At 37.9% G+C, this 24,021-nt stretch overlaps 1 protein-coding gene across 2 annotated transcripts in view; it reads left to right on the top strand.

Moving 5' to 3' along the window:
• The window catches only part of KCNN2 (potassium calcium-activated channel subfamily N member 2), a 384,522-nt gene that overhangs the window by 226,324 nt on the left and 134,177 nt on the right, over positions 1–24,021 (top strand). For both annotated transcript variants that reach the window (XM_016147324.2, XM_016147331.2), the window contains exons 4-6: positions 16,833–17,032; positions 17,864–19,134; positions 19,677–19,772. In XM_016147324.2, the coding sequence (XP_016002810.1) occupies positions 17,011–17,032; positions 17,864–19,134; positions 19,677–19,772 (1,389 nt within the window). In that variant the 5' untranslated portion in view covers positions 16,833–17,010. The remainder of the gene's footprint in view (positions 1–16,832; positions 17,033–17,863; positions 19,135–19,676; positions 19,773–24,021) is intronic.

The raw sequence follows: 24,021 nt of genomic DNA, 5'->3' as shown, positions 1-24,021 counted from the left end.
TACAATAATGAAGCAACTTAACAGTCATTTATAGAACGTGTTAACATCTGAAACACTGGACACAACCTATTTAAGTAACAGGAGGACACAGAGTTAACCTTTTCTAGAATGAACCAGGAAAGTTATCTTTCATGCTCAATGGTGGTATAGCCAGTGGCCCCTTTGAATGAATGAGAATGTAACCAAAGCTCTCCTTGTAGCTGCAACAGGGCTCACTGATTTATGATAACGTCAGGTGCTCTTAGTGAATGACCACAGTCAATAGTGGTTTCACCCAGGGGGAAAAATCCACTCTTGGCTTGTGTTGAATTTTAACATGCAGGACCCAGCATGAATTTCTAACTTTGGTCCAACTAAATTTTTCTTTCTGGGACAAGTAAACTTACATATTAAAAATTTTATTTAACATTTGGCTTGTCTTCAGTCATTAGACAGAAAAATTAAGGCTGCAAATCTGAATCGTACCTTTGATAAAGCCAGTCTCTGGGAATAAAAGATTTGATGTATTGAATTTGTACCACCTAGAGAGGCTGGTTATGTTTTCATTTTTCTCAAAGGCGTTCAAGTCATTTCCTTGAACAAAATCAACCAGCTATGCACTTTGAGAACCTTTTGCAGGACTTTTTTTATAAGTAGGCTTTTTTTTAAGGTCCATTAAGCCAACATTATACTTCTACATCCATATTTTAAGTTGTGCTTCTCTTTTTATTTTTCATGCACGATTTGGTAGGCGAACACAAATTTTGCAAGTTCTATTTTCACCTGAAATCCTAATACTGAAAACTGGCTGGAACTAAAAGAATGTCAATGAATTAGTAATAAGCACAGGGAGGTGGTGATAAAGTAGATCTAAGCTGTCACTGATCTCTTCTAAGTATGCATACATATCTAGGGACAAGGAAACATAATATTCTTGTTATAAATATAAAACAGTTTGACTATTTTAGGTCATGTCTAACTTGTGCTCTAAAGGTCCTTTTTGTACCTTAAGTAAATATCATACATAGGTCATTCTTATGACATTCCAGAAAGGTAGGCACTGTCCTCACTTTATACATTAAAGTATTAAAGTCAGAAAGATTAAGTAATCTGATAAAAACAAAAGTGAAGCAGTATTTAAATTCAGGTCTTCCTTCCCTTCCTTTATAGCTTTTTCAACTACTCTGCATTACCGTATAGGGAGGTTAGGTATCAGAACCAACCCATAGAAACTGATATAACCCACGGGGAGAAGGAAGAATAGTACGACAATTGCAGTTTTGAAAAAGCCAGCATTAGTTCTGAGTTTGGGATTTCCTTGTGGGAGTGGGAGCTGGAATTGCCCTGACCTCAGCCCCCGTTGGTGACCTCAGCAGCCTGGGACAGCACCTCCACTTGAGCAGAAGGTGAAAGGGGGGAAGGTAGCTAATGAGTTACGAAGCACCTGTTATTTTCTTAGAAGTGTACCCTTTTTTAGAAGTTACTGACAAAATGTATTCCAGCAAGATGAGGGAGAAAACCCAGAAAGAGGAAAACATGAATCCCAGGACATGAAAAAGGTCTCCTTGGCCTTGGGCCATTAAAGAACCTGGGTACTTATGGGGCCAGTCCTCGGTGGCAGCCTCTCCCCTGTTCAGGGCAACTGCACTGGTGGTTCTTCTCCTTTTCTGCCCAACCCAGGTAAGGAGAATCATCACTAATGTTCCCTATGAAACAGTATTTGGTGTGGTTTCTCATAGTCACCTAGACAGTCAACGCTCTCTGTGGTCTTGCTGCCCCCTAGTACCATGTTTCAGAAGGCTGAGGTCTTGGTCACTCTGAAAATCTGTGACTCAGGCCCTCTTCCTAGGTATCATATGTGGTTAGCCTCAACCTCTACACCCTGATCAGATGATGTAGTTTTAGTTCTTTGTGATACTGGCCCTATGTTGCAAACGGGTGATGTCAGACTAAATTCAAGCAGCAAACATACCCCACCTACTGCCTTGTATTTAAGAAATTTAAAGGCTACAAATATTTAAAAATTGAGAGAGTTAACTTTAAATGTTCGATTTCCTACTTCTCTGAAAAATGTAGGAAATCTGGCAATTTTAGGTCTACAGTCGTTGATAGCAACAGCTAGCTAAAAATGCACTGGGTCAGCTTCCTTCAGGTGGGCGGACACTTTCCACAACCACCACCACTCCCTATTGTCTTATAGTCGAAGGGCTTTACTCATTTGTTTCAGGATAGTCTCCTGAAGGTATTTGAGTTTCTCTGCTATACATAAACCTTCAGACAATAAAGCCCACCTATTAGCCTCCTCCTGCTGGATAAAGAGTCCCAGTTTGTGAAACAAAGTTCTAGATTCCTCTTGAAAGGAAACCTTGCTTAGAAAAAATGAAATACTTGTTTACGAATACATGAGTCTATTCAGGACTTTCTGCTTCCAAAGTCCAAATGTTTTCCATTACATAATAATAATAAAAAAAAAGTATTATGAAATAAAGCAGAAGTTAATGGGATTTTTTTCTAAAAAGGAGAGGTTATTGATTCCATCTCCAAATATTTAACTTCACCTATGAAAAGAGAAATTCAAATGATCACCTGTCAAAAGATTGAGCAGATTGTCATTGCTTTCTTGTATCCTATTTAAGTTGTCCCAACCTCCCACTTGACAACCAAATTATAATGTATCGTAGAGATATTTTTATTATTTAAGCTAGTCAATTACATGCCACACAACTCTGATCTGAGGATTGATGTATATGCATATGTACATATATATGTACATATGTATATATACACACATATGTATATCTCACACACACACACATGTATTTCTCATGGCTAATGTTGCTTTCCCAAAGCAGATGTCTTTCATTAAAATGATCAATAGCCAGAGTATAATATAAATGTCTATAAAAATATATCATTACTCAGAGATCTTACTTATAAAACACTAATGACACAGGTTTATAGACTTTTCTATTCTTAGGTTTATTTTTATGGCCAAATTATAGAAGTTTTAAAAACTTTTAGTCTTTTCAATTTTACTTGATAATGGCACAAACTTGCTGTTGGTTTCAAATAAAGCATAAAGCAGAAACTAAAAAGTTTACATAATATTTTTAAAATGCTATCCCTAGAATAGTATTTTTCCTGTCCTCTTAATCATTTAATAAAAAGCATATTAAAATGCCTCCTTAGGCAAGGTATTGTGAGGAGGGTCATAAAAATCCAGTTAAATTGGCATATTCCCTTACAACCTACAGTTTCAAGGCATCAGTGAATTGATGTAGATACACAGACTATAAAAATTACAGAATTTATAATTTGTGAGGGGATGAGGTACAAGAGCAGTGATTATTATTTGTGGAATGTAGATGAACAATTCCCTCCAAAAAAAATTTCTTTGGCATTAACAGTCATACCAACACATGTGACTTGAAAGTAGATGCCGCACAGTAAAGCCTTAGCAAACTCAACTACATTGAATTCTTGGAAACCTAGAATTAGTTGTAGAAAATCAATATTCTAAGATAAAGGTTACAGCACTAGAATATTTATTTTAAGAATTTTTAGATAATTCTTTTAAAATTAATTACATATTTCTCTGTTTTATTAAATAGACTATGGTGTACATCATTTAATGTTTTCCTGATCACTCAGGATTACCATCTGCGATGGTAAACTTTATGTGTCAACCATCAAGCTATTTGGTCAAATATGATTCTGGGTGTGTTCATGAGAATGTTTGTGGATTAAATTAATGTTTGAATTGGTGGCCTGAGTGAAGCAGATGGCCCTCCCTCATGTGGGTGGGCCCCGTGTAAGAGAGAACTCTTCTGCCTGACTGCCTTGAGCTGGTACATTAGTCTTTTCCTGCCTTCAGACTTAAACTGAAATATTGGCTCTCCTTGGGTCTCAAACCTTCTGACTCTCAGAATGGAACTTTTCCATCAGTTCCCCTGGTCCTCAGGCATTTGGACTCAGATTGGAACTCCACCGTCCATCTCCTGGGTCTCTAGCTTGCCAACTACTGATCTTGGGACTTCTCAGTTTTTCTAATCATGTGGGCCAATTTTGAATGATTTTCAAAATTTAATAATTTAATAAAGTGACTTAAGAATGTGTATGATGAGCACCACATTAGCATTCTAGAAGATTAAATGAAAATTGTGTATCAAAACACAGGCAAAAATACAAAGCAATGGAAGTTCTGGGTGAAAAAAATAAATGATTTGGAAGATATATCTAGGACACAAAATATGCAAATAATTAGTATACTAGAAAAGGGGGGAAAAAAAGAGTCGAAGGCTAAATATTCTGAGCTGAAGAAAGGATAGAGTCATTAGATTGACTCATTGTCTGTAGAAGAATTAGTGGGAAAAAAATGCCAAGCATCCATACATTGAAATATACCCTAATAAAAATTTCTAAACTCCAAGAATATAGAAAAAAATTTATAAGCTTCCAAATTAAGGACCAAAAGTTATTTTAATTAGAAATTAAATTAAACTAATTCCCAATAGCATTGCTGGAATTAAAATGTAGTGAAATAATATATGTAGGTTACTCAGAGGAAATGACTCCATTCCAAGGGCCCTATAATCAGTACATACTAAGAAATTTTTCATCTAATAATAAAAAGATATCTCAGGCATGTAAGGATTCTGAGTGTATGTCTCACTAAATGGAAATTGAATGAAAACAACATCATTGAGATAAGGAATGACGACGAAAACAACAAATCGTGATGAGCAATAAATCATATTCATATATATACCCACATACATACATTAAAATTCACTGGAGTGATTATGAGGATGTCAATGGTAATCGTATTATGAATCAGTTTTAATGTTCTCTAAGTCTTATGATGTAGGAAGGTATTGGTGAGCAGATAAAATCAGAGGAGAAGAAAAAAGCCTAAAATCTATTAAATTAAGAATTACAAAATTCTTAATTAGAAATATTAAATTTGCAATGATTATAGTTTTGAAAGGCTTTTATTTGCTGCAGGAGATATTGCATGTGGCCTTATTAATTTTAGCTCCCTGAACTATTAAATTTATCTATTATATCATATTTTCTTTAAAATTCTTGATTTGATTTCTATATTTTTATTTGTTTATTTCCTGAAAAACTAATGGGGTGTGTTTTACTGCCCGTAGTTCTCCTTTAGCATGGATTACACTCACAAAGATCTTTTATATTTGCTGTGACATAAAACAAATGCGTAAGATTTTTAACTCTACAGAAAAACTGTTGCCACACAACCATGATCACCTCCTTCTCCATCTTAAACAGTAATAGATGAAGTAGTTCCAGAGAGTTAAGTGGAATTAATTATTGATAGCAAGTTTAGGAAAATGTTTGCCCAATGACCAAAAAGTAAATAAACAGCTACTTCATTGGTAAAACTGGGCCCAGGCTGTGGCCTATTTCTAGATTTGCTCTTACCTACATAAAAATCTGATACCTGGAATCTGATTCTGACATAGCTCTTGCCCATAGGTTTCCATTCATTTTCATTTTTGAAAAAAAAAAAAAATTCAATGGAAGCCTAATGAACTCTGAGATGGCAATAAGCATCTAGACTTCAGGGGCAACTAATACAGAATATTTAGTAACCTCGATGAAAGACCATAGTAAGATTTCATTTCCACAAAGCAAAAGAGGACAAAGCAAAAAATTAAGTTCATAGCTGTGAATTCAGTAATTACATCAATAAATAAAAAATAAGACTGTGATTCTTGGAAGTTTGCGTAGCCTCTAGGTTTTGCTTTTTTCCTAAAGCGATAACTTTTAATTCACAAACTCAACATTTATTCAACAAACACTTAATGGACACCTCCCATGCACCAGATGCTAGTGGGGATGGAGAATCGTTAGTTACAAGGCTGGGAAAAAAACAGAACTGGGCATGTAAGAGGTCGGGGAAGGGCTCAGAGTCAGTTCACATGCTTGAGTTTTATGTTTTTTATTGCTTTACTTTTATTATATTTTTTAAAAATATAATTATATAAGTCACGTCCAGTAAGGAACACCTAAAGGCTATCATGTCCATAGTCACATCTTCTCCTCAGCGCTTACCACTACCATCCTGATGATCTCCTTCAAATAAACTTACATACAGATAGAAAGATATAATTTTTATATGTGGGATCATACTCTATGAATAGGTCTGTCACTAGGATTTATTTAACAATAAATGTTGGTGATCATTATATTTGTCTACATATAAATCCTAATCAACCTTTTTAAAAATTATTATAGGATGTTTTTTGATGGGCATTTATTTTATTCTGTTTTTTTTCTCCAATGCATCCTGCTACAGCGAACGTCATTATAAATATATCTCTGCATACATGCAAATATTTTTAAAGAATACATTTCTATTAGTGGTCTAGATAAGTGAAAAATTAAACATTTAACATTTTGATGGATATTGCCAAAACGATTTTTAAATAGGCTTTACCAATTTATTCTCCTATCTATGGTGTATGAGAAAAGTGGTTTCTTGTATCCTCACCAATACATTATACAGTATTATCATTCAATAGAATTTTTTTTTTCATTTCAGTTTGCATTTCCTTGATTATTCAGGTTTTATTTTTGCCTTCTTTGAGCATTTGTATTTCATCTTTTTCTAACTGCATTTTCATATCCTTTTATTATTTCTCCATCTAATTTGTTTTTTTTTCTTTTTCTCTTATTTTAGACTTAAAAAACAACTACTTTTTGATATTAATCTTTTATCTGTTAAATATGGCACTTATTTGGGGGGGGGGGGGCTTTGGTCCCTCTGGATGTTTTATAATGCCATAAGGTCAAATCAGTCATCTTTTCTTTTATAGCTGTTGGCTTTAATCAATTGCTTCTCCATCTTAAGGTCATAAAACTATTCTATTATTCAATACTTAAGTTGTTTCGCTTCTCATATTTAGTGAGTTTAATTTTTAAAGATTAGTCATATCAGCTACATTAAATAGGCTTAGGAAGGTTTCTAAACATTTGAGGCAACTTTTTTAATTTTTAGAAATTGAGAAAGAAGCGAAGTGCCTTATCCTTTGAGCTTCTTGGGGACATTATCTGTGCTATATTCATTTCTGTTTTCAAGTGTGAGCTAATGTTTCCACTTCTTGCCTAGTTCCTCTTTCAGTCTGCTGATAATAGGGGTCTCTCTAGTTAGTCATCTGAAAGCCTTCATCCTTCTCTCCTTCCCTGACCTCTCCTGACGACTGTGCAACCAAGGACCTCCTCAAACCTGGAAGAATGAAGGCTGCTTCCTAGGAAAATCCAGAGATTACTCTTAAGAAAAAAAAAAAAAAAACTAAAGAAATTAAAAAAAAAAGAAAACAATTTTAAGGACCTCCTAAAGACTATTAGTCTAAGATATACAAACATAAGATATTTTCTGTGCTACTAATTAATAAGAGGGACAAAAGAGAAGTGAAAGGCCGTTTCTTGACCATGTCTTATGTAAATCCATGTGGGACTTCTTTCCTCCCTCTGATCGAAGCTCTAACATACCAGGTGAATATTCAGGTCAGCTAAGGAGGAGAGTAGCCCTTCATTATTTAAGTCAGATTCTAGCATTTGCAGCAAGAGCCCAGTTTCAAGACTGTCTTCTTTCTCTTGTTCTCTAAAGCCCTGATCTGGGAATAAGCAAAATACTAAAATCTAGAACAGGAAGTGTCAGAGTCTTTTACTTTGAACTCTGCTTAATAACCTAGAAAATCTTTTCAATTAATTTTATTTCAGTGGCTTGGTACAAGTCAAATTTATCTTCAAGAACGAAGCATTCGGTTTCTATATCGTTTCTTCATTATCTATGAGGCTATAAAAAAAAGTTTAAGAAGTTTTTTTACTCTTAGCAAACAATATAATAAATTTAAACAAAAACATTTCCATTGTCTTGGCTAAAAACACAAACAAAAATCTCCATGAGCAAATTCTTCATGTAAGAATGGGAAATGTTCAGGAACTTTGCATTCTTCTGATATAATACCAACCTCCAACCTCCCCTACACAACCATCCATGAAAAGGCTTGGAGCTGTTGGCTCAGCTTTCATAAGAGGGCCTCTGACTCCCCTGATCTCTCTTCTGAGCACTGGCGTGAATCTGATTCTGGTGCTGCAGTCACTTGTCAATATCAAGCAAGACCCCCTGCCGCTTACAAGGTGCCTGCCTTGTGCTGTGTCTCCTTAACTGCTCTGTCCTTCAAGGTTTTCACTTCAAACAGCTGAACCATATGCTACATGCTGGCTATCGGGTGCACTTTTACTGCCAACCCTCAAGATTGAGAGCATATATGGTACTTCCAAAATTGCCACTGATAACCTCTTAAAAAGCTTCGGTCTCACCATGTTGTAAGTATATGTCTGAACTACTGAAATGTGATAGAGCTAAGATAGTCAGAGAAAATAATTAATGGCTGTGAATAACCATTACCAGTCATCGTTAGAGAATGCTTTAGTCCTAGCTCCTTTACACTGTTAGTACAATTTGATGAAAATATTTTTAACTGTAGAATTCAGTACAAAATATATCTGACCTATTACTTATATGTCAGTAAGAGAATTCTACATTCTGCAATTAAAATGAAAATGCCGCAGCTCATTATTCTGTTGAGATTCATCTTAAGATATTCATTGACTCATGATACTGTTGAGATTTATAAGCCCTCTGGATAGTATCCCACAGGAAAAAGTCTTGAATACTCAACTGCCTTAAAATGTATGGATAATAGTCAAGTCACCCAGGAAAACTTATTTATGCTCCTCCCTAATCTTATGTACCAAATGTTGCCTTGCCAATATTCATTTTACATTGATACTTTCATCTCAGTATCAGTTTTGTTTGGTGACTTCGCTCATCAGTTTTTAACAGCTTTCTTGAGATATATGTATAATTCACATACCATACAATTCACCTATTTAAAGCATAACCAAGTGATGAATTTTAGTGTATTCACAGTTGTGTGACCATCATCACAATATAATTTTAAGATATTTTCATCACACCAAAAAGAAACTCTGAACCCATTAACAGTGACTCCCCATTTACTCCCATTCCCAGCTCAAGACAACCACTAACATCACTTTTTGTGTATAGCTTTATCTGTTCTGGACATTTCCTGTAAACGGAATCATATAACATGAGGTGTTTGTAACTGGCTTTCCTTCACATGTTTTCAGGTTTTCTCCATGTTGTAGTGTGTATCAGGACTTCATTTCATTTCACGATTGGGTACTATTCCATTGTAAAAATATGCTACATTTTTATTTATATACTTAACAGACGATGGACATTTGAATTCTTTCCTATTTTTGACTATCATGAATACTGCTGTGAACATTCATGTACAAGTCTTTGTGTCGATGTATATTTGTATTTCTTTTGTGTGTATACCTAGGAGTAGAATTGCTGAGTAATGTGTTAACTTGGAGGACTGCTAAACTCTTTTCCAAAGCAACTGTAAATCATATTACATTGCCACTTAGCAGTGTATCAGAGTTGAAATTTCACCACGTTCTCTCCAACATGTTATTATCTGTCTCTTTGATTATTGATGTCCCAGTGGATGTGAAGTGATGTCCAATTGTAATTTTGATTTGCATTTCCCTAGTGGCTAATGATGATGTTCTACATTTATTTCCATGTGCTCATGGGTCATTTTATATATTCTTTGGAGAATTGTCTTCAGCAACTCTGCCTTTGGGCTATTTATGCTTTTTATTATTGAGTTGAACGAGTTTTTTTTATATACTCTGGTTACAAGTAACTTTTCATATCTACGACTTACAAATATTTTCTCCCACTCTAGATTCTCTTTTCACTCTCCTGTTCGTGTCCTTTGAAGCACAAAAGTTTTAATTTCGATGAAGTCCAACGTAGCTCTTCTCTTTTGCAGCTTATGCTGTTAGTGTCATGTCTAAGAAAGTATTGCCTAATCCAAAGTCGAGCGACTTACCAACACACTTTCTTTTAAGAGTTTTACAATGCTTTGTTTTGTTTTGTTTTGCATTTAGATCTTTGATCCATTTTGAATCAATTTGTTGTGTTTGGTGTAAGGAAGGAGTCCACGTTAGATTTTTTACATGGGGATAGCCAATTTTCTTAGCACCATTTGTTGAAAAGACTTTCCTATCACCATTGAATCATCTTGGCACCCTCATGAAAAATCACCTGACCATAAATGTAAAGGCTTATTTTTGGACTCTCAGTTCTGTTCCATTGGTCTATATCTATCCTTATTCCATTACACTCTAATTTTGGAATCAATTTGTCAATTTCTCAAGACAATCAACTAGAATTTTGATAACTCGAAAGAATCAGTAGATCAATTTAGGGCATATTAATGCCTTAATAATATTAAATCTTATGATTCATGAACATAAGATGTGTCTCCATTTATTTAGGACTTCTTGAGTTTCTTTCAACAAAAATTTTCAGTTTGTGCATAAGTTTCACATTTTTGTTGATATATTTTTAAAATATTTTTATTGTACATGGAATTGTTTTTTAATTTCATGTTTAAATTGCTCCTTGCTAGTGTAGAGAAATACAGTTGATTTTTAAAAATATTAACCTTGTATCCAGAAATCTGCTGAACTTGTTTATTAGTTCTAATAATATTTGAGTGGATTCCTTAGAATGTTCTATATACAAAATCATGTCATCTATGAATAGAGATAATTTTACTTCTTCCTTTACATCTGGATGCCTTTTGTTTCTTTTGCTTGCCTAATTGCACTGGCAGGAACTTCCAGTACAATATTTAGTAGAAGCCAAAAGAACAGATATTGTCTTGTTTCTGATTTTAGGAAGGAAACATTTAGCCTTTCATTAGTAACTATGATGTTGAATTTTTCATAGATCCCTTTTATTGGGTTGAGAAAATATCCTATTTCTAGTTCGTTGGCTGTGTTTATCAAGAAAGGGCTTTGAATTTTGTCAAATATGTTTTTTTTCTGTGTCTATTGAGATGATTATATAGTTTTTGTCCTGATTCTGTTGATATCAAGAATTGAGCTTTAGATGTTAAACTAACTTCGCATTCTTATAATAAACTCCACTTGTTTATAGTATGTATATAGTCATTTTTATATGTTGCTGTATTTAGGTTGATTATATTTTGTTTAGGATTTTTGTATCTATACTCATAAATGATATCAGTCTATAGTTTTCTTGTGATGTCCTCAAGGTCAGTGATTTGTTTTCCTGCCAGCTCAAATCTATGATTGAGCCTCTCTAGTCAATTCTTCCTTCTCGTCATTGTACTTTTCAACTCCAGAATTTCCATTTGATTTCTTTAAATAATTTCTATCTCTTTATCACTATTTTCTGTTTGATGAGTTGTTACCGTCATCCTTCCCTTTCACAATTCTTTATGGTTCAAGACTGAGTATGTGAACTAAGCTGGTCTGACAAGATTCGTCAAGAGAGTTGTTTGGAATGTTGTAACAGAGGATACTCTTCTTTCTTCTGAATGAGGTGGGTGTGCATGAGAAACCTAGAACTGCTACAGTCATTTTTCCTACCGTAAGGTAAAATAATCTGAGGATTAAGCCAGTATATATGAAGGAGGAAAATGACAGGAAAATAGCTGAGGAAAGTAGTTGGAACCCTGATGCCATGTTAACCTCTGAATTAAACAGCATTGAAGTCTTCCCTTATTATGGTATTTTCAGTAATATGAACCTAGAACTGCTCCTTCTTAAGAGAACTTGACTTGAGAATGAAAGTATCCAATAATTTTAATTAAAACATTTTAAAAAGTATTCATCCTAAGTCGTGAAGGCAAAACACTGTGTCAAATAGTGAGCTTTGTCATTATATTTGTCTAGTATATATCTGTTGTGTTTTTTCCTATGTTGTACCATTTATATCATTTTGTAGTTCATGGATAATTGTTATACATTACTAATTGAAACAGTAAAGAAAAAGCACTACTATATTTACAGCCATAAAATTCAACATCAACAACACTGAATAAAAGTCATTTTAAAGCAAAACCTGGTGTATTAGATGAGGAAGAATATTCAAACCTTAAAGATGTATTAGCATTTAGAGAGTGTTGTTGCTGAGGACACTGTTAAGTTTAACTTAGAAAATTGTGGTTCGTTCTCTTTACATGAGTGGGCAAAAACTCTCTCCTTGACTTTAGACAATTATTTGGGGAGGGGGATTTACAAATAGTTCCAGATAAGGAGACAGCAATATAAAGATAGACAAAAGCCGATTTATTTCCTGAGTCTGTTTGGCAATGGTGGAGAAGAAAAAGGAAAGCACAGAGGAATGAAATTAACAGGAAAAGTGGGGAAAAAAAAAGAGAGAATGCATCATGTACCCTAACCCTGTTAGAGAGAAAAAAAATAATGATGGGAAAATACATTGGATTTCAGAGGGAAAATAAACCTTTGAGAACTTTTGTAGCATCATAGTGTTTTAGTACTGAGCAACTGTGAAACTTTTGGGATCACCAAGTGGGACTTGACCCTGGTATTTAGGGATGGTTTTATATATGTTTAGCCCCACTTTTGTTAATTCTTGACCCTAGCTGTGAGACACTCAGGTTTTCTTCTCCTCGTTGCACACAGCCTGGCTTCTTTTCTCTGGTTCCCCCACTCTTTGGCATAAAGGGAAAAACAATGGGAGGACAATAGAGGAGCCAGGCTGGACCCTTGAAGAATTGCAGATAAGTTCCTCTAAGCCACAGGGCAAGGAGCTTGAATCTGTTTCTTTTCCCTTATCACAAAAAAGACAAAATGGACTTTGTGAATATCAATCAATACTTGTCATTGGCCTTCAGCTTTTTCTGGATGTTACAAAATTAAGGAATGTCCAGGCTTCCAGCAAAGCGGGCAGCAAACTGTGTGTGAATAGACAAGGGTATGTTTTTTATACTTTTAAATTAGGCACCTTGAACCTACATGCATATAGCACTGCCACTTCATCGATACATGTATTAGATCCTAAAAAATTATTCCGTCGATCAAATGAAATCAACAAGGGGACAATAGTTAAGGATCACAGAATCCCAATCAAGTCAGTGAAAAAATGTCTGTGAGGTAATTCAAAGCCAGTAAATGGTAATGATAAGCCACTACTGTCCATTCCTGGACTATTAGTGAAGTACACGCTTATATGAGTCAATAGAGTTAATAGGTCATTCTTCCACTATGGAGGAAAGGCTAGGAGAATGTTAAAAAGGCTCACCAGACAGAATCAGAAGACTGAAGTCTGGCTTCCCCTTGCTACTCACTAGCTATGTGACCTGGGGTAGCCCAAGAACTGTATTTCAAGTATTCTCTTTACCTGTAAAATGAAGATAATAATAACACTTTTTCAGCCTTCCGTGAGGGTTCTTATGAGATGTAAATAAAATAACACATGAGAAACTGCTTTATAAGCCAGAATTTGCTGTCCACTAAGTTGTTTTTTTTTTTTACCCTATATTTGAATGTGTGTTTCTATCTACCAAGGGATATCTGCTTATGAAATCCGCAGACTATTTTTAAAAGACTTATCGTAGTCAATAATTTCAATCTGTTCACCTATTTAATTATGTGACCATTCAATTCTACTAGCAAAGCTAGTATAATTTCTACCTTGTTTTTATAGATATGCTAATTAGCTGAGACATGGTAAGAGACAAGGACTAGAGTAGAAAAAATTTGCAAAGTTAATCAAGTTAATGAATATGCTCCAACATGATAATTAGTCCCTGAAAAATAGTGGTATTGCTAAAAATTAACAAGACTCATCAAAAATCTCATTCAGGTTTTGATACTTTCTAGTCATAATGCAGAAATATGAAGAATTCATACAATAATTATTCTAATGTTTTCTTTAAATATAGTATATTTTGTATGAAGCTAGAACAATATGTAGTTTGAGAACAGCACTGGTTTTATGGCCTTTTAATTATGTTTCAGGAAACATAGAATTGATACTGTGCTAAGAAAACAACTCTGTTGGTACCTTGATTCTCATCTGCATTTACTGCAAAACAAACTAAATCTAGAAAGGTTGTGTATTATCACAACCTCTGTGTTTGGCACCACCAGATTATTTACTAACCTGGGCAAAGAAAAAGGAAAATCTCAGAAAGGCATTTACTCTGTAGGTCAAAGTTTCCCTCACCATACAATATGGGAAGGGACCCGTGCCTCGACTGCTTTGGAAACAGACTCAAAACATCCCAATTCAAGAAAGTCCTGAGTTTGAAGGAACAATAAAGAGAGATAGCCCAAATAATTCATATGGAAAAGAGAATTATAAATAACAGCATAATATAAATCTAAATAAAATAAAGGATCAGAGTGCAAACAAGCTAAAGCTTTTTCCCAAGCCACATTGGTTTGGGAAAATCATTCTAAGATCATTATCAAGTGTTTATGGGGGTTTGGGGGCGGGGAGGACAGAGCTGAGGGGCTTATGTCCATTTGCATGTTCACAGGTTTGAAATACAACAAATGTAGGAAAGCAATTGTTCTAGTCTGTAAGAAAAAGGCAATTTTTACAAAAAAAAAAGAATACTGGTAGAAATAAAAGCATTTAATTGATTAGTTTTGAAATGTATTTTGTGGATGAGTAGGACCTCTAGTGTTAAACTAGAGAAATTCTCCCACTTACGTATCTCACTGGCAGAAAGAGAAGCAAATATATTTTTCCAAAAGCTTATCATTGGAGGTTGTAGGTCCTTGTTTGAGAACTTGCCTTCGATTTTTCTTTATTCCCTCCTTCTGCACTCACAAATATAAATGAGTATCTACTATGTGCAAAGCACTGTCCACATGGAAGAATATTGTCTTTGGCCCTAATTGCTCGACGTGTTACATATATCTCTATAATCTTATATATGAAAAAAAAAATCAGTGATGGTACATATATTTTCAAAGTTTGTCTATAGGCTTAAAATTCACTTGTTAATTTTATTTAAAAAAGAGGAATGAAAAATTAACTTCTTACATGTGCCCCTGTAAGATGCCTCAAGCAATAAAGTTAGGAAGATTCAGACAAAAGGTGAAAGAAAATTGTTGGGGCATCTTCTGCCTTTTCATCATCATACAATAGAGTATTCTCACCCTCTCCAAGTACAGACATTTATAGCGAGATGATTTTTTTGAACTTGGTGATCAAATGATTCCTTAAAACAGAAAGAAAATAAATGTCTGATTGACTTGCTGTGATATAATTATATTATTTCATGAGCTTTTCCAGAATATTGACTAAGCAGAAGAATTGATATTCTGACAGTTCCTTGGGCTGTGATACAAATTTCCATTTCTTTCTTACCTTGTGCATCCCATCCTACCAGAACTCCCTTTTTGAGCCACGGGAACTCCATACATCATTGCTATAAATCTCAGTAAACACTTTATTTCTACATGATTAATAGCACTACACCTAATCTAGTATTAAGGTATAGAGATTATACGTAGCAAAAGATGCAATCTTTTCCCGTTATTTTGTTTATGGAAACTCTAATGAAAGCCTTGAATTTGCTATTTGAGAAAGTCATTTTGACTCAGAAGATGCAACCATTACTTTTCTTAGGATATTTTAATAACTCTAGAACCATATATCTAATTTAATATTGGTAACAATTATTGTGATGTTTGGGAGAGTGGTCTATTAATCTTTCATCTAAATTTATAAAACTCTAATTTTCATGATATCACTTTGAAGTATTTAGATTTGTAAGGATGAATCAAATTTTTTCAATCAGCTTCATAGAGCAACTAGAAGGCTGTATAATTTGTGATAAAGTGAAAATAAATGGGTGATGGATTTTGAGTTGAATTTTGTTTCACACAAGGTGAATAACTTTTAATTTGGAAGCTTTCATTGTAATCTCAAATTACTCATTAGAATTATTTTTAATAGTTGCACTCCCCACACAAGTACATGCAACCCCAAAGACACAAAAAGCTTCATAATTCGAAACAAATTTTATTGAATTGCCAAAGATCATACTAAACTATAAAAGTAAAATACTGTCTCCAATTTTTAGCCATTGAAATTCTATTCTTGACCAAGATTATTGAGAAATGCAAGCTCTGACAGTATTCATTATGCCAAGTTCAGGACTATGGGAGTAAAGGCAACCCTCTCCTTTTTTCTTCTGGATCTGTTAACTTCCATATACAAAACATTAAAATTGTCTAACCCATGTCCAAAGGATATCCTAAAATGAATTATTCACTCCATGGTATTGAAAACACACACTCTCTCTCTCTCAGGAGCAGCTACCTGGTTAGCAACTTTAGGGCAGCTGCCGAGTAGAATATCAGGAAATTGGATACAGCTGAGAATTTCAATTACCTAACGAGGGTGATCCGCTTTCACTCTAACTTCTTGGTCTAATTCATTATAACAATCTCTGTCAAATATCGTGCTTTAAAATCACAATTTAAAATGGAAACAAATAGTCAAATGGCCGATTTCTTTCATTTTCTTTTCAAGACACTGAAATTTCAATTTACAAATACGAACGATAAAGACTTAAGATGGAGCTGTAACAACCCTCGAGTAGGTGCACTACCGCTTTGTGTTGGTACATCGCTTAAAAAAACACATCACAGGAAATTTGTGAAACAGAAATATATCATTTTTATTGGTTTATTAGAGAGTAAGATTTTATTATACTTAACTCTAGCAAAAATCCAGCACTGTCCTCGGGCAGGTATTATTCAGTTAGTATTATTGGTAATTTCCCAGCCAGGTTATGACTGCGGGTGTGAATGAGCCCGCGCCAGGCCCCTCTCCCACCTGCCGCCGCAGTCAGAGCTTGGCAGAGAAGATGCTCGGTGTTTGCGCATTTGTGACCCGCCTTTGCTTTATATTTGTGCTGCAGGTGGGGAGGAGGAAGAGGAGCAGAAGACGAGCTGGCAGCCCGCGGTAGCTGATCAGGTCCCTGACCCTCGAGTGAGCTGCCTTTCCACAGCCGAAGCCTACCTACCTACCCACTTTGGGCGGCCAGAGGACCTGAGTGCGGAAGCCGGGGACCCGGCGGCCGGGGGCGCTAGCCCCTCATGTTCCGCAGAAGGCGCAAATGTGAGCAGGCGGTAGCAGGGAAAGCCCTCCACCCCCGCCAGGGGGACCCGGGAAGCCCGCGCGGGCTCCCCCCGCGGACGGCGGGGATCCCCCTCTCCGGCCCCGCCCCCATCCTCTCGCGGCCTGGCGCGGAGGCAGTTAACCCTACACGTGCCGCAGCGCACTTGGGGAAGATCTCCGCGCAGCCAATCCCGACTCCCAGGGCCTGAGCCGAGCGGCAGGGGAAGATAGCGGAGCGCAGCCCGCTTTGATCTTGCAGCGGCCAAACCTGGGCTCAGGCCCTAGTGCTGCACTCGTGTAGCCAGTCTCCAAACTTTTTTCTCTCCAAAGCGGATCCCCCCGCAGTTATTTGACTGTCAGCCGGCAGCCCACTCTCCACAGGACGTTTAGGGAAAGGTGGGAGTGGGGCGAGGAGCTGCTGTTCCGCAGCCCTACGAGGCATGCATGCGGGTGGAGAAGCCCAGGTTCCGCACTGTCCCCGTTCCTGACCCAGTGCTGGAGTGGCCCAACGTGCTGCAGTATCCGGCGCAGGTGATCTAGACTGCGCGTCTGGCACTACTTGGGGCGGGGGGAGGTGCGGCATGAGAGAGAGGACATCCTTTTCTTTTCTCCTCTCGGTGCAGACTGGCTACTCTGCCTGGGGGTGGGGGGGGGCTCCCCATCCTTCTTAGTGGTCATGGGCGCTTCCAATCAGTAGATGGACCCCCACACATCCAGACCTGGCCTGCGCACCCTACGGTTTTCATCCTGCAGATCCTCCTCCCCATCTTTCTCTCTGTCACACATGTTCCCCTAAGCCGCGCGCCGCAAACTCAGTCTTGGTCCCCGCAGGTGATGTCATGCCCATTGTTTTGGTGCGCCCAACCAATCGGACTCGCAGCCTAGATTCTACCGGAGCCGGCATGGGCCCTTCCTCGCACCAGCAGCAGGAGTCCCCGCTCCCGACCATAACGCATTGCGCAGGGTGCACCACCGCCTGGTCTCCCTGCAGCTTTAACAGCTCTGACATGGAAACCCCATTGCAGTTCCAGCGCGGCTTCTTTTCAGAGCAGCCACCGCCGTCGCGCTCCTCACACCTGCATTGCCAGCAGCAGCAACAGAGCCAGGACAAGCCGTGCCCGCCCTTCGCGTCCCTCCCGCACCCTTACCACCACCCGCACCTGGCTCACCAGCAGCCCGGCAGCGGCGGCAGCAGTCCATGCCTCCGGTGCAACAGCTGCGCCTCCTCCGGTGCCCCCGTGGCGGGGGCGGGGGCGGGGGATAACCTGTCCCTGCTGCTCCGCACCTCCTCTCCCGGCGGCGCCTTCCGGACCCGCACCTCCTCGCCGCTTTCGGGCTCGTCGTGCTGCTGCTGCTGCTCGTCGCGCCGGGGCAGTCAGCTCAATGTGAGTGAGCTGACGCCGTCCAGCCATGCCAGTGCGCTCCGGCAGCAGTACGCGCAGCAGCCGGCGTCCGCCTCCCAGTACCACCAGTGCCACAGCCTGCAGCCCGCCGCCAGCCCCACGGGCAGCCTCGGAAGCTTGGGCTCCGGGCCCCCGCTCTCGCACCACCACCACTACCCGCATCCGGCTCACCACCAGCACCACCAGCCCCAGGCGCGCCGCGAGAGCAACCCCTTCACCGAAATAGCCATGAGCAGCTGCAGGTACAACGGGGGCGTCATGCGGCCGCTGAGCAACTTGAGCGCGTCCCGCCGGAACCTGCACGAGATGGACTCAGAGGCGCAGCCCTTACAGCCCCCGCCGTCCGTCGGAGGAGGTGGCGGCGCGTCCTCCCCGTCTGCAGCCGCCGCTGCTTCGTCCTCAGCCCCAGAGATAGTGGTGTCTAAGCCGGAGCACAACAACTCCAATAACCTGGCGCTCTATGGTGCCGGCGGCGGAGGCAGCACTGGAGGAGGCGGCGGCAGCGGCAGTGGGCACGGCAGCAGCAGTGGCAATAAGTCCAGCAAAAAGAAGAACCAGAACATCGGCTACAAACTGGGCCACCGGCGCGCCTTGTTCGAGAAGCGCAAGCGGCTCAGCGACTACGCGCTCATCTTCGGCATGTTCGGCATCGTGGTCATGGTCATCGAGACCGAGCTGTCGTGGGGCGCCTATGACAAGGTACACTCTCGAACTCTGCTCGCTCTTTCGGGTCCTCAGAGTGGCTGGGATGGGCATTGGCGGGAATTCCCGGGACAACGAGCATGGCTCAGACGCGCACCCTTAGCCTGAGAGGCAACTACGGAAAGGAAGCCTTTCTGCGCGCAAAGTTCTGGAGGCAGTGAGTGCCCCGCTCACTTGGGCACATTAAATAAGTGGTTTCTGGAGTCGACAGGGGGAAAGCATGCTCTATTTCCCTTCTGGTCCTCAGGATTTAGGAGGCCTCTTTGAACCTGAAGCGCTTAAACTCGGGAATAACTTCCTCTAGGGTTTCCAGAGCTAGGAGCCGCGCTTGGGTCTAGGATGCATCATCCCGCTGCTTGGCTTTCCCAGCTCTCCTCTCCTTTCGCTTCCCTTTGAGGACAAGACAGCTGCCTCCTCCACCTCCCCAGTCCACTTACTGGGGGACTGACTGACCCCTTCCGGAGCGGGAGGGAGGGGGATGTCGAAAGGTGGTTAAAAGTGTTTCTTTCTTAAAAGTACTTCTCTCTGTGTTGTTGCAGGCGTCGCTGTATTCCTTAGCTCTGAAATGCCTTATCAGTCTCTCCACGATCATCCTGCTCGGTCTGATCATCGTGTATCACGCCAGGGAAATACAGGTAACTTAGGTTCTGCTGTTTATGAATGACCCAAAGCCATGCTGCCAGCCTGGAGAAGCTCAAGGCAGTAGACGCTTTTATCAAGCACTCATGTCAGTGTCCTTGTTTGAGGTTATAGAAGACACAGGATGTATTCTCATGTCAGCCCCTGACTTGTTCTTTCAGGGAGTTAAGAACAAAACAGTGCAACATGTAAACATGCAGGAGTTTCTGGGATGTATTTATTAAACCCTTCAGGTTTTCTCCTCTCTTTTTTCAGGTAGATCCACTTCTCCAAATGCGTTTTTTTTTTTCCCCCTTCAGTACAGTTTTATATACACTAGTCTTAATCTGTAGAGTAAATGTGGATTCTTATTTGATACCACCTCTTCCTCATTGATGCCCCAGTATGGAAGATTGTGTCCATCTATATCATCTTCTATAATGGAGCTTGGGGAAGAAAATTGGCTCATGATATTCCTAGCTAATATATAAATAAGATATTAGAAAAGCTCTCACCCTTTCTATATCCCCATCATGGATGAAAAACAAACAAACAAATAAACAAACAACCTCATGAGTTTTGAATACAAATTCTGTCTACATGGTAGTTTGGTAGTTTCTGAGCTATAATCATTACATCATTTTTTTTTAAAATGTCATTGAAGAGCACAGGCTACTGCTCTTGTGAGCAATCTTGTTAGGAAAATGTTTTAAATGCAGCCAGGAGCTCTATTGTTAGATTTGGCTGTTACTGACAATTTCTGAATCCTCTGTATAAAATTCATGGGTCACCTTTTGAGTTACTTACTTTTCTGTAGCTTAAGTCAAAGGAATATTAAGGTTTATGAGTTAAAATAGACTTTTCAAGAATTAAGAGAATTTAGGAATTTCAAGTATAGAATTTACTCTAATATGTATTTTCCTACCTATTGTAACAGTTATTAGATATTTGGTGAATCTATTAAACCTACAGATTTAATCTGTTTTCCTGTAGGAGTGGCCTTTGAATGTATAGAACTTGCCATTTAAGGAATTAGTATTAATCGTGACCTAAATTAATTTAAGTTAGTATTTAGTAAACAGTAACTATGGATGATACCAATTTTAACTCCTACGCAAACAAAATAAAAATGCACATGACCCCAAAGGAGAAGGGAGAAGTTACTTCTCCTTGCTTTCAAATTTGCAAAAGCTTTGAAAGATGTGATTTTAAAGGAATGAGGTTAGAGAACGAGAATATAGAGGTAAGTAATAAAACTGTACTGGCAAAACTAGGTAAACATACATTTGAACTCTAAAATTTAATAATTTACATACATTCATCTTTAATTTAGTACTAATGTTTGTGGGCTTTTGAGATTCTTTCAAACATTTTAAAGTGATTCTAAAATGTAACTTAAACATTATGAGTGTATCTTCTCATTTTGACTTGAAGAATAGATACTCAAGAGCTGGAAAGAACAAAATAGGTTTAAGAGCCCTTTGACTCAATTCACAGATGAGAAACCTGAAGTCCGAAGAGGTGAGTGTCTTAGCAGAACACACAGCTAGACAGTGCAGAGCATGACCAGGCTTTATTCTAGCTTCCACTCCAGAATGCTTCTTGTAGCACTCTTACTTGCCAGCGGCCCTGAAATGTGGATTTCTTTGTGGTTTCTCTCTAAATCCAAAAGTTTGGTATATGAATAGAGTTAAACTTAAAAGATGACCTAAAATCTTCTTAGCTATTTTTAAAAATCAAGTAACTTATTTTTTCCTTGGAGACCAGAGTGATTTTACTTAATTTACCCTGGAAAGAGAACTTGCTGTTTTTTGTTTGATTTTTAATTAAACATAAGCTTTCGTATTGTTGCTTATTCCTTCTGAAAAGCACACAGCTACATGAGCATTCATTAGCAAGGAGATTTGATGATATTAACATCAAAAACAAAGTGTCTTCCTAAAAACACTGCCTTTTAAAAAATTATTGAGATATTTTTTGAAATAACTGATAGAACTCTAAGAGGAGCTGCCAAATGTTAATTACATGTTGTTAAAGTATTTGATACCCCATTACAACTCTTGAAACTTACATAAACTAATAAAAATACAGGAAATCATATTTTCATAGATTGTCACACTTGAAATAATTCCACTCATTGTCTAATTTTGAGGACAATTTCTATTACACTAATGCATAGATATATTAATTAGAGTATGTATAGCATGGGTAAGAAAAATGAGGACATGGATTGTCTCTCTAAGGCAAATAAGGACAGTGAACTTCTCTGCTGTTCGAGTAATATAAACATCATAGAATGCTAGATTTTTTTTTAATTGGGTTTATTTTATATGACTTATGGTTTCTGTTAAGTCAGCCACACTTAATATAATTTCAATATCGATGCTTGGGTAATATTTATTGGTTTCAGAGGTAGCTTTTACACTCAGCATTTTATTTAGATAATAAATAAATGTTTTAGACCGAAGCTCTAAATTCTTATCTGAGATGTTTTAAATACACACACACACACACACACACACACACACACACACACACACATGCATATATACACACACGTGTGTATATGTGTTTGTGTACATATCAAGAACCAGAAAAAACTAGGAATGTTCTAATTTATTTAGAGAATAGAGTCAGTGTTGCTGCCAAAATATTTCACTCTGAAGCTCAATGAAACCAAATGCCCGGGCTTGCATATCCATGTGGGAAATGATGAACTATACTCTTACTTATTGATGTCACCGCTATAGATATAATTTTTTTTCATAAGTTTTAAGCAAATAGGCAGCCACAGTTTACTATTAAGAATTCCAAAGATATTGATTAGCTTTGAGCCAAGGAACTAAATAAATGAAGGGGTTTTGCTGCCATTCAGAGCATGTCTTTGGATATAGCATGTAATCTAAAATGAGAGTTTCTCGTTTTCATTGTATCATTTAGTGATTAGATAGTGACAGTTAGTTTGTGTGGGTTTCTGGTATATGGTATGATTTCTCACTGCATTCAGATAAAGTGAGTGTTATAGTCAGTGTTCTGGCTCTCCGTGTGTCAGAACTGATTAACGTGCATGGGGAGGCCCTGACATTTCATGGAGAACCTTGGAAAGCAAGTCACTGTGACCTTTGTAAAATGTTTATACATACTCCAGCAAAATAAGATGGTTCAGGTGAGTCATGGACGGAAGTGGTTCAATTGAAATTATGTGATGGAGAGGCTTTGTAAGAACAGAACTCAGTACATTTCGGCTTTGGTGTTATTTTTCAGTACCACAGACAGCTCAATGGACAAGTTTATAATTTGTTCATTTACTAATTACTTTTACATCCCTCCAACCAAAAATGAAATCACTATTTTTTTCATTAGGACGCTTATATAAAATTAGATGTAATGGGAGCAATTTTTCAGCTAAGTAGATATTAGACTTTTTCAAATAGACGTTTGGCTTTATTTTACATATGCATCAGTAAAGCCAAAAAAAATGATGTAAAAATGAATTTTAAAACTTTGTAAATGTTTATGTATCACAACCTTCTGACCAAAGAAACAAACTATAAAAGGGATAGCTTTTATAAAATTTGGAAAGGTTACTTGATACTAAATAAATAGTCTCCCACCTCAAGTGTCAGGTTCAATAATAGGAAAAAAATAGGCATGATTTCTGGTGACTTTTCTTTTTACTTACCCCCTCTGTGGGGTGGGAAGTATTTCTTCGATGGACTACTACAAAACTAAGTTCATACACTCTTTAAGATCTTTAACTTGAAAAAATTTGTAGATTTTACTGCATCTTGTTAACTTGAGTGTATTTTAATTTCTCTTGTGGAAGCAATTTTAGTTAAAAGAGTTGTTTAAGTATTTCAGTCTAGGCAAACACAAGATTTTATTTTGGGAAAGAAGGTTTTTTCTTGGACCCCGATCTTCCTAGTTCTTGTGGTATTTGGAAGAATGGCAGGTATTATACTTTAAAGTTGAAACATTTTTGTGTATTTGATTTTGTTTTTGTAGTAATATAATTATATAATAAATAACATTAGGAGAAACACTGATTTTTGTTTGGTATCTTTTGCAGTGGAATAACTCTACATATTCTCTTTCAAGATAGCTTTTCGGAGGTAGACAATATAGATCTAAAACTGGAAGAACAGAAATTAAAATTTCTTTTTGATCGTGCATCCGGGCCACACAAAAGAGGACAGAGCAAGTGAAAGCAGGGGCCTTAGCAACCTCTAAAGGTACCTGGCCTGGTTGGGGACGGATGGCCAAGCA

Source organism: Rousettus aegyptiacus, unplaced genomic scaffold (genome assembly GCF_014176215.1).
Source record: "Rousettus aegyptiacus isolate mRouAeg1 unplaced genomic scaffold, mRouAeg1.p scaffold_m13_p_8, whole genome shotgun sequence".
Classification (NCBI taxonomy): Eukaryota; Metazoa; Chordata; class Mammalia; order Chiroptera; family Pteropodidae; genus Rousettus; species Rousettus aegyptiacus.
This window is presented reverse-complemented; position numbering and strand designations above follow the sequence as displayed.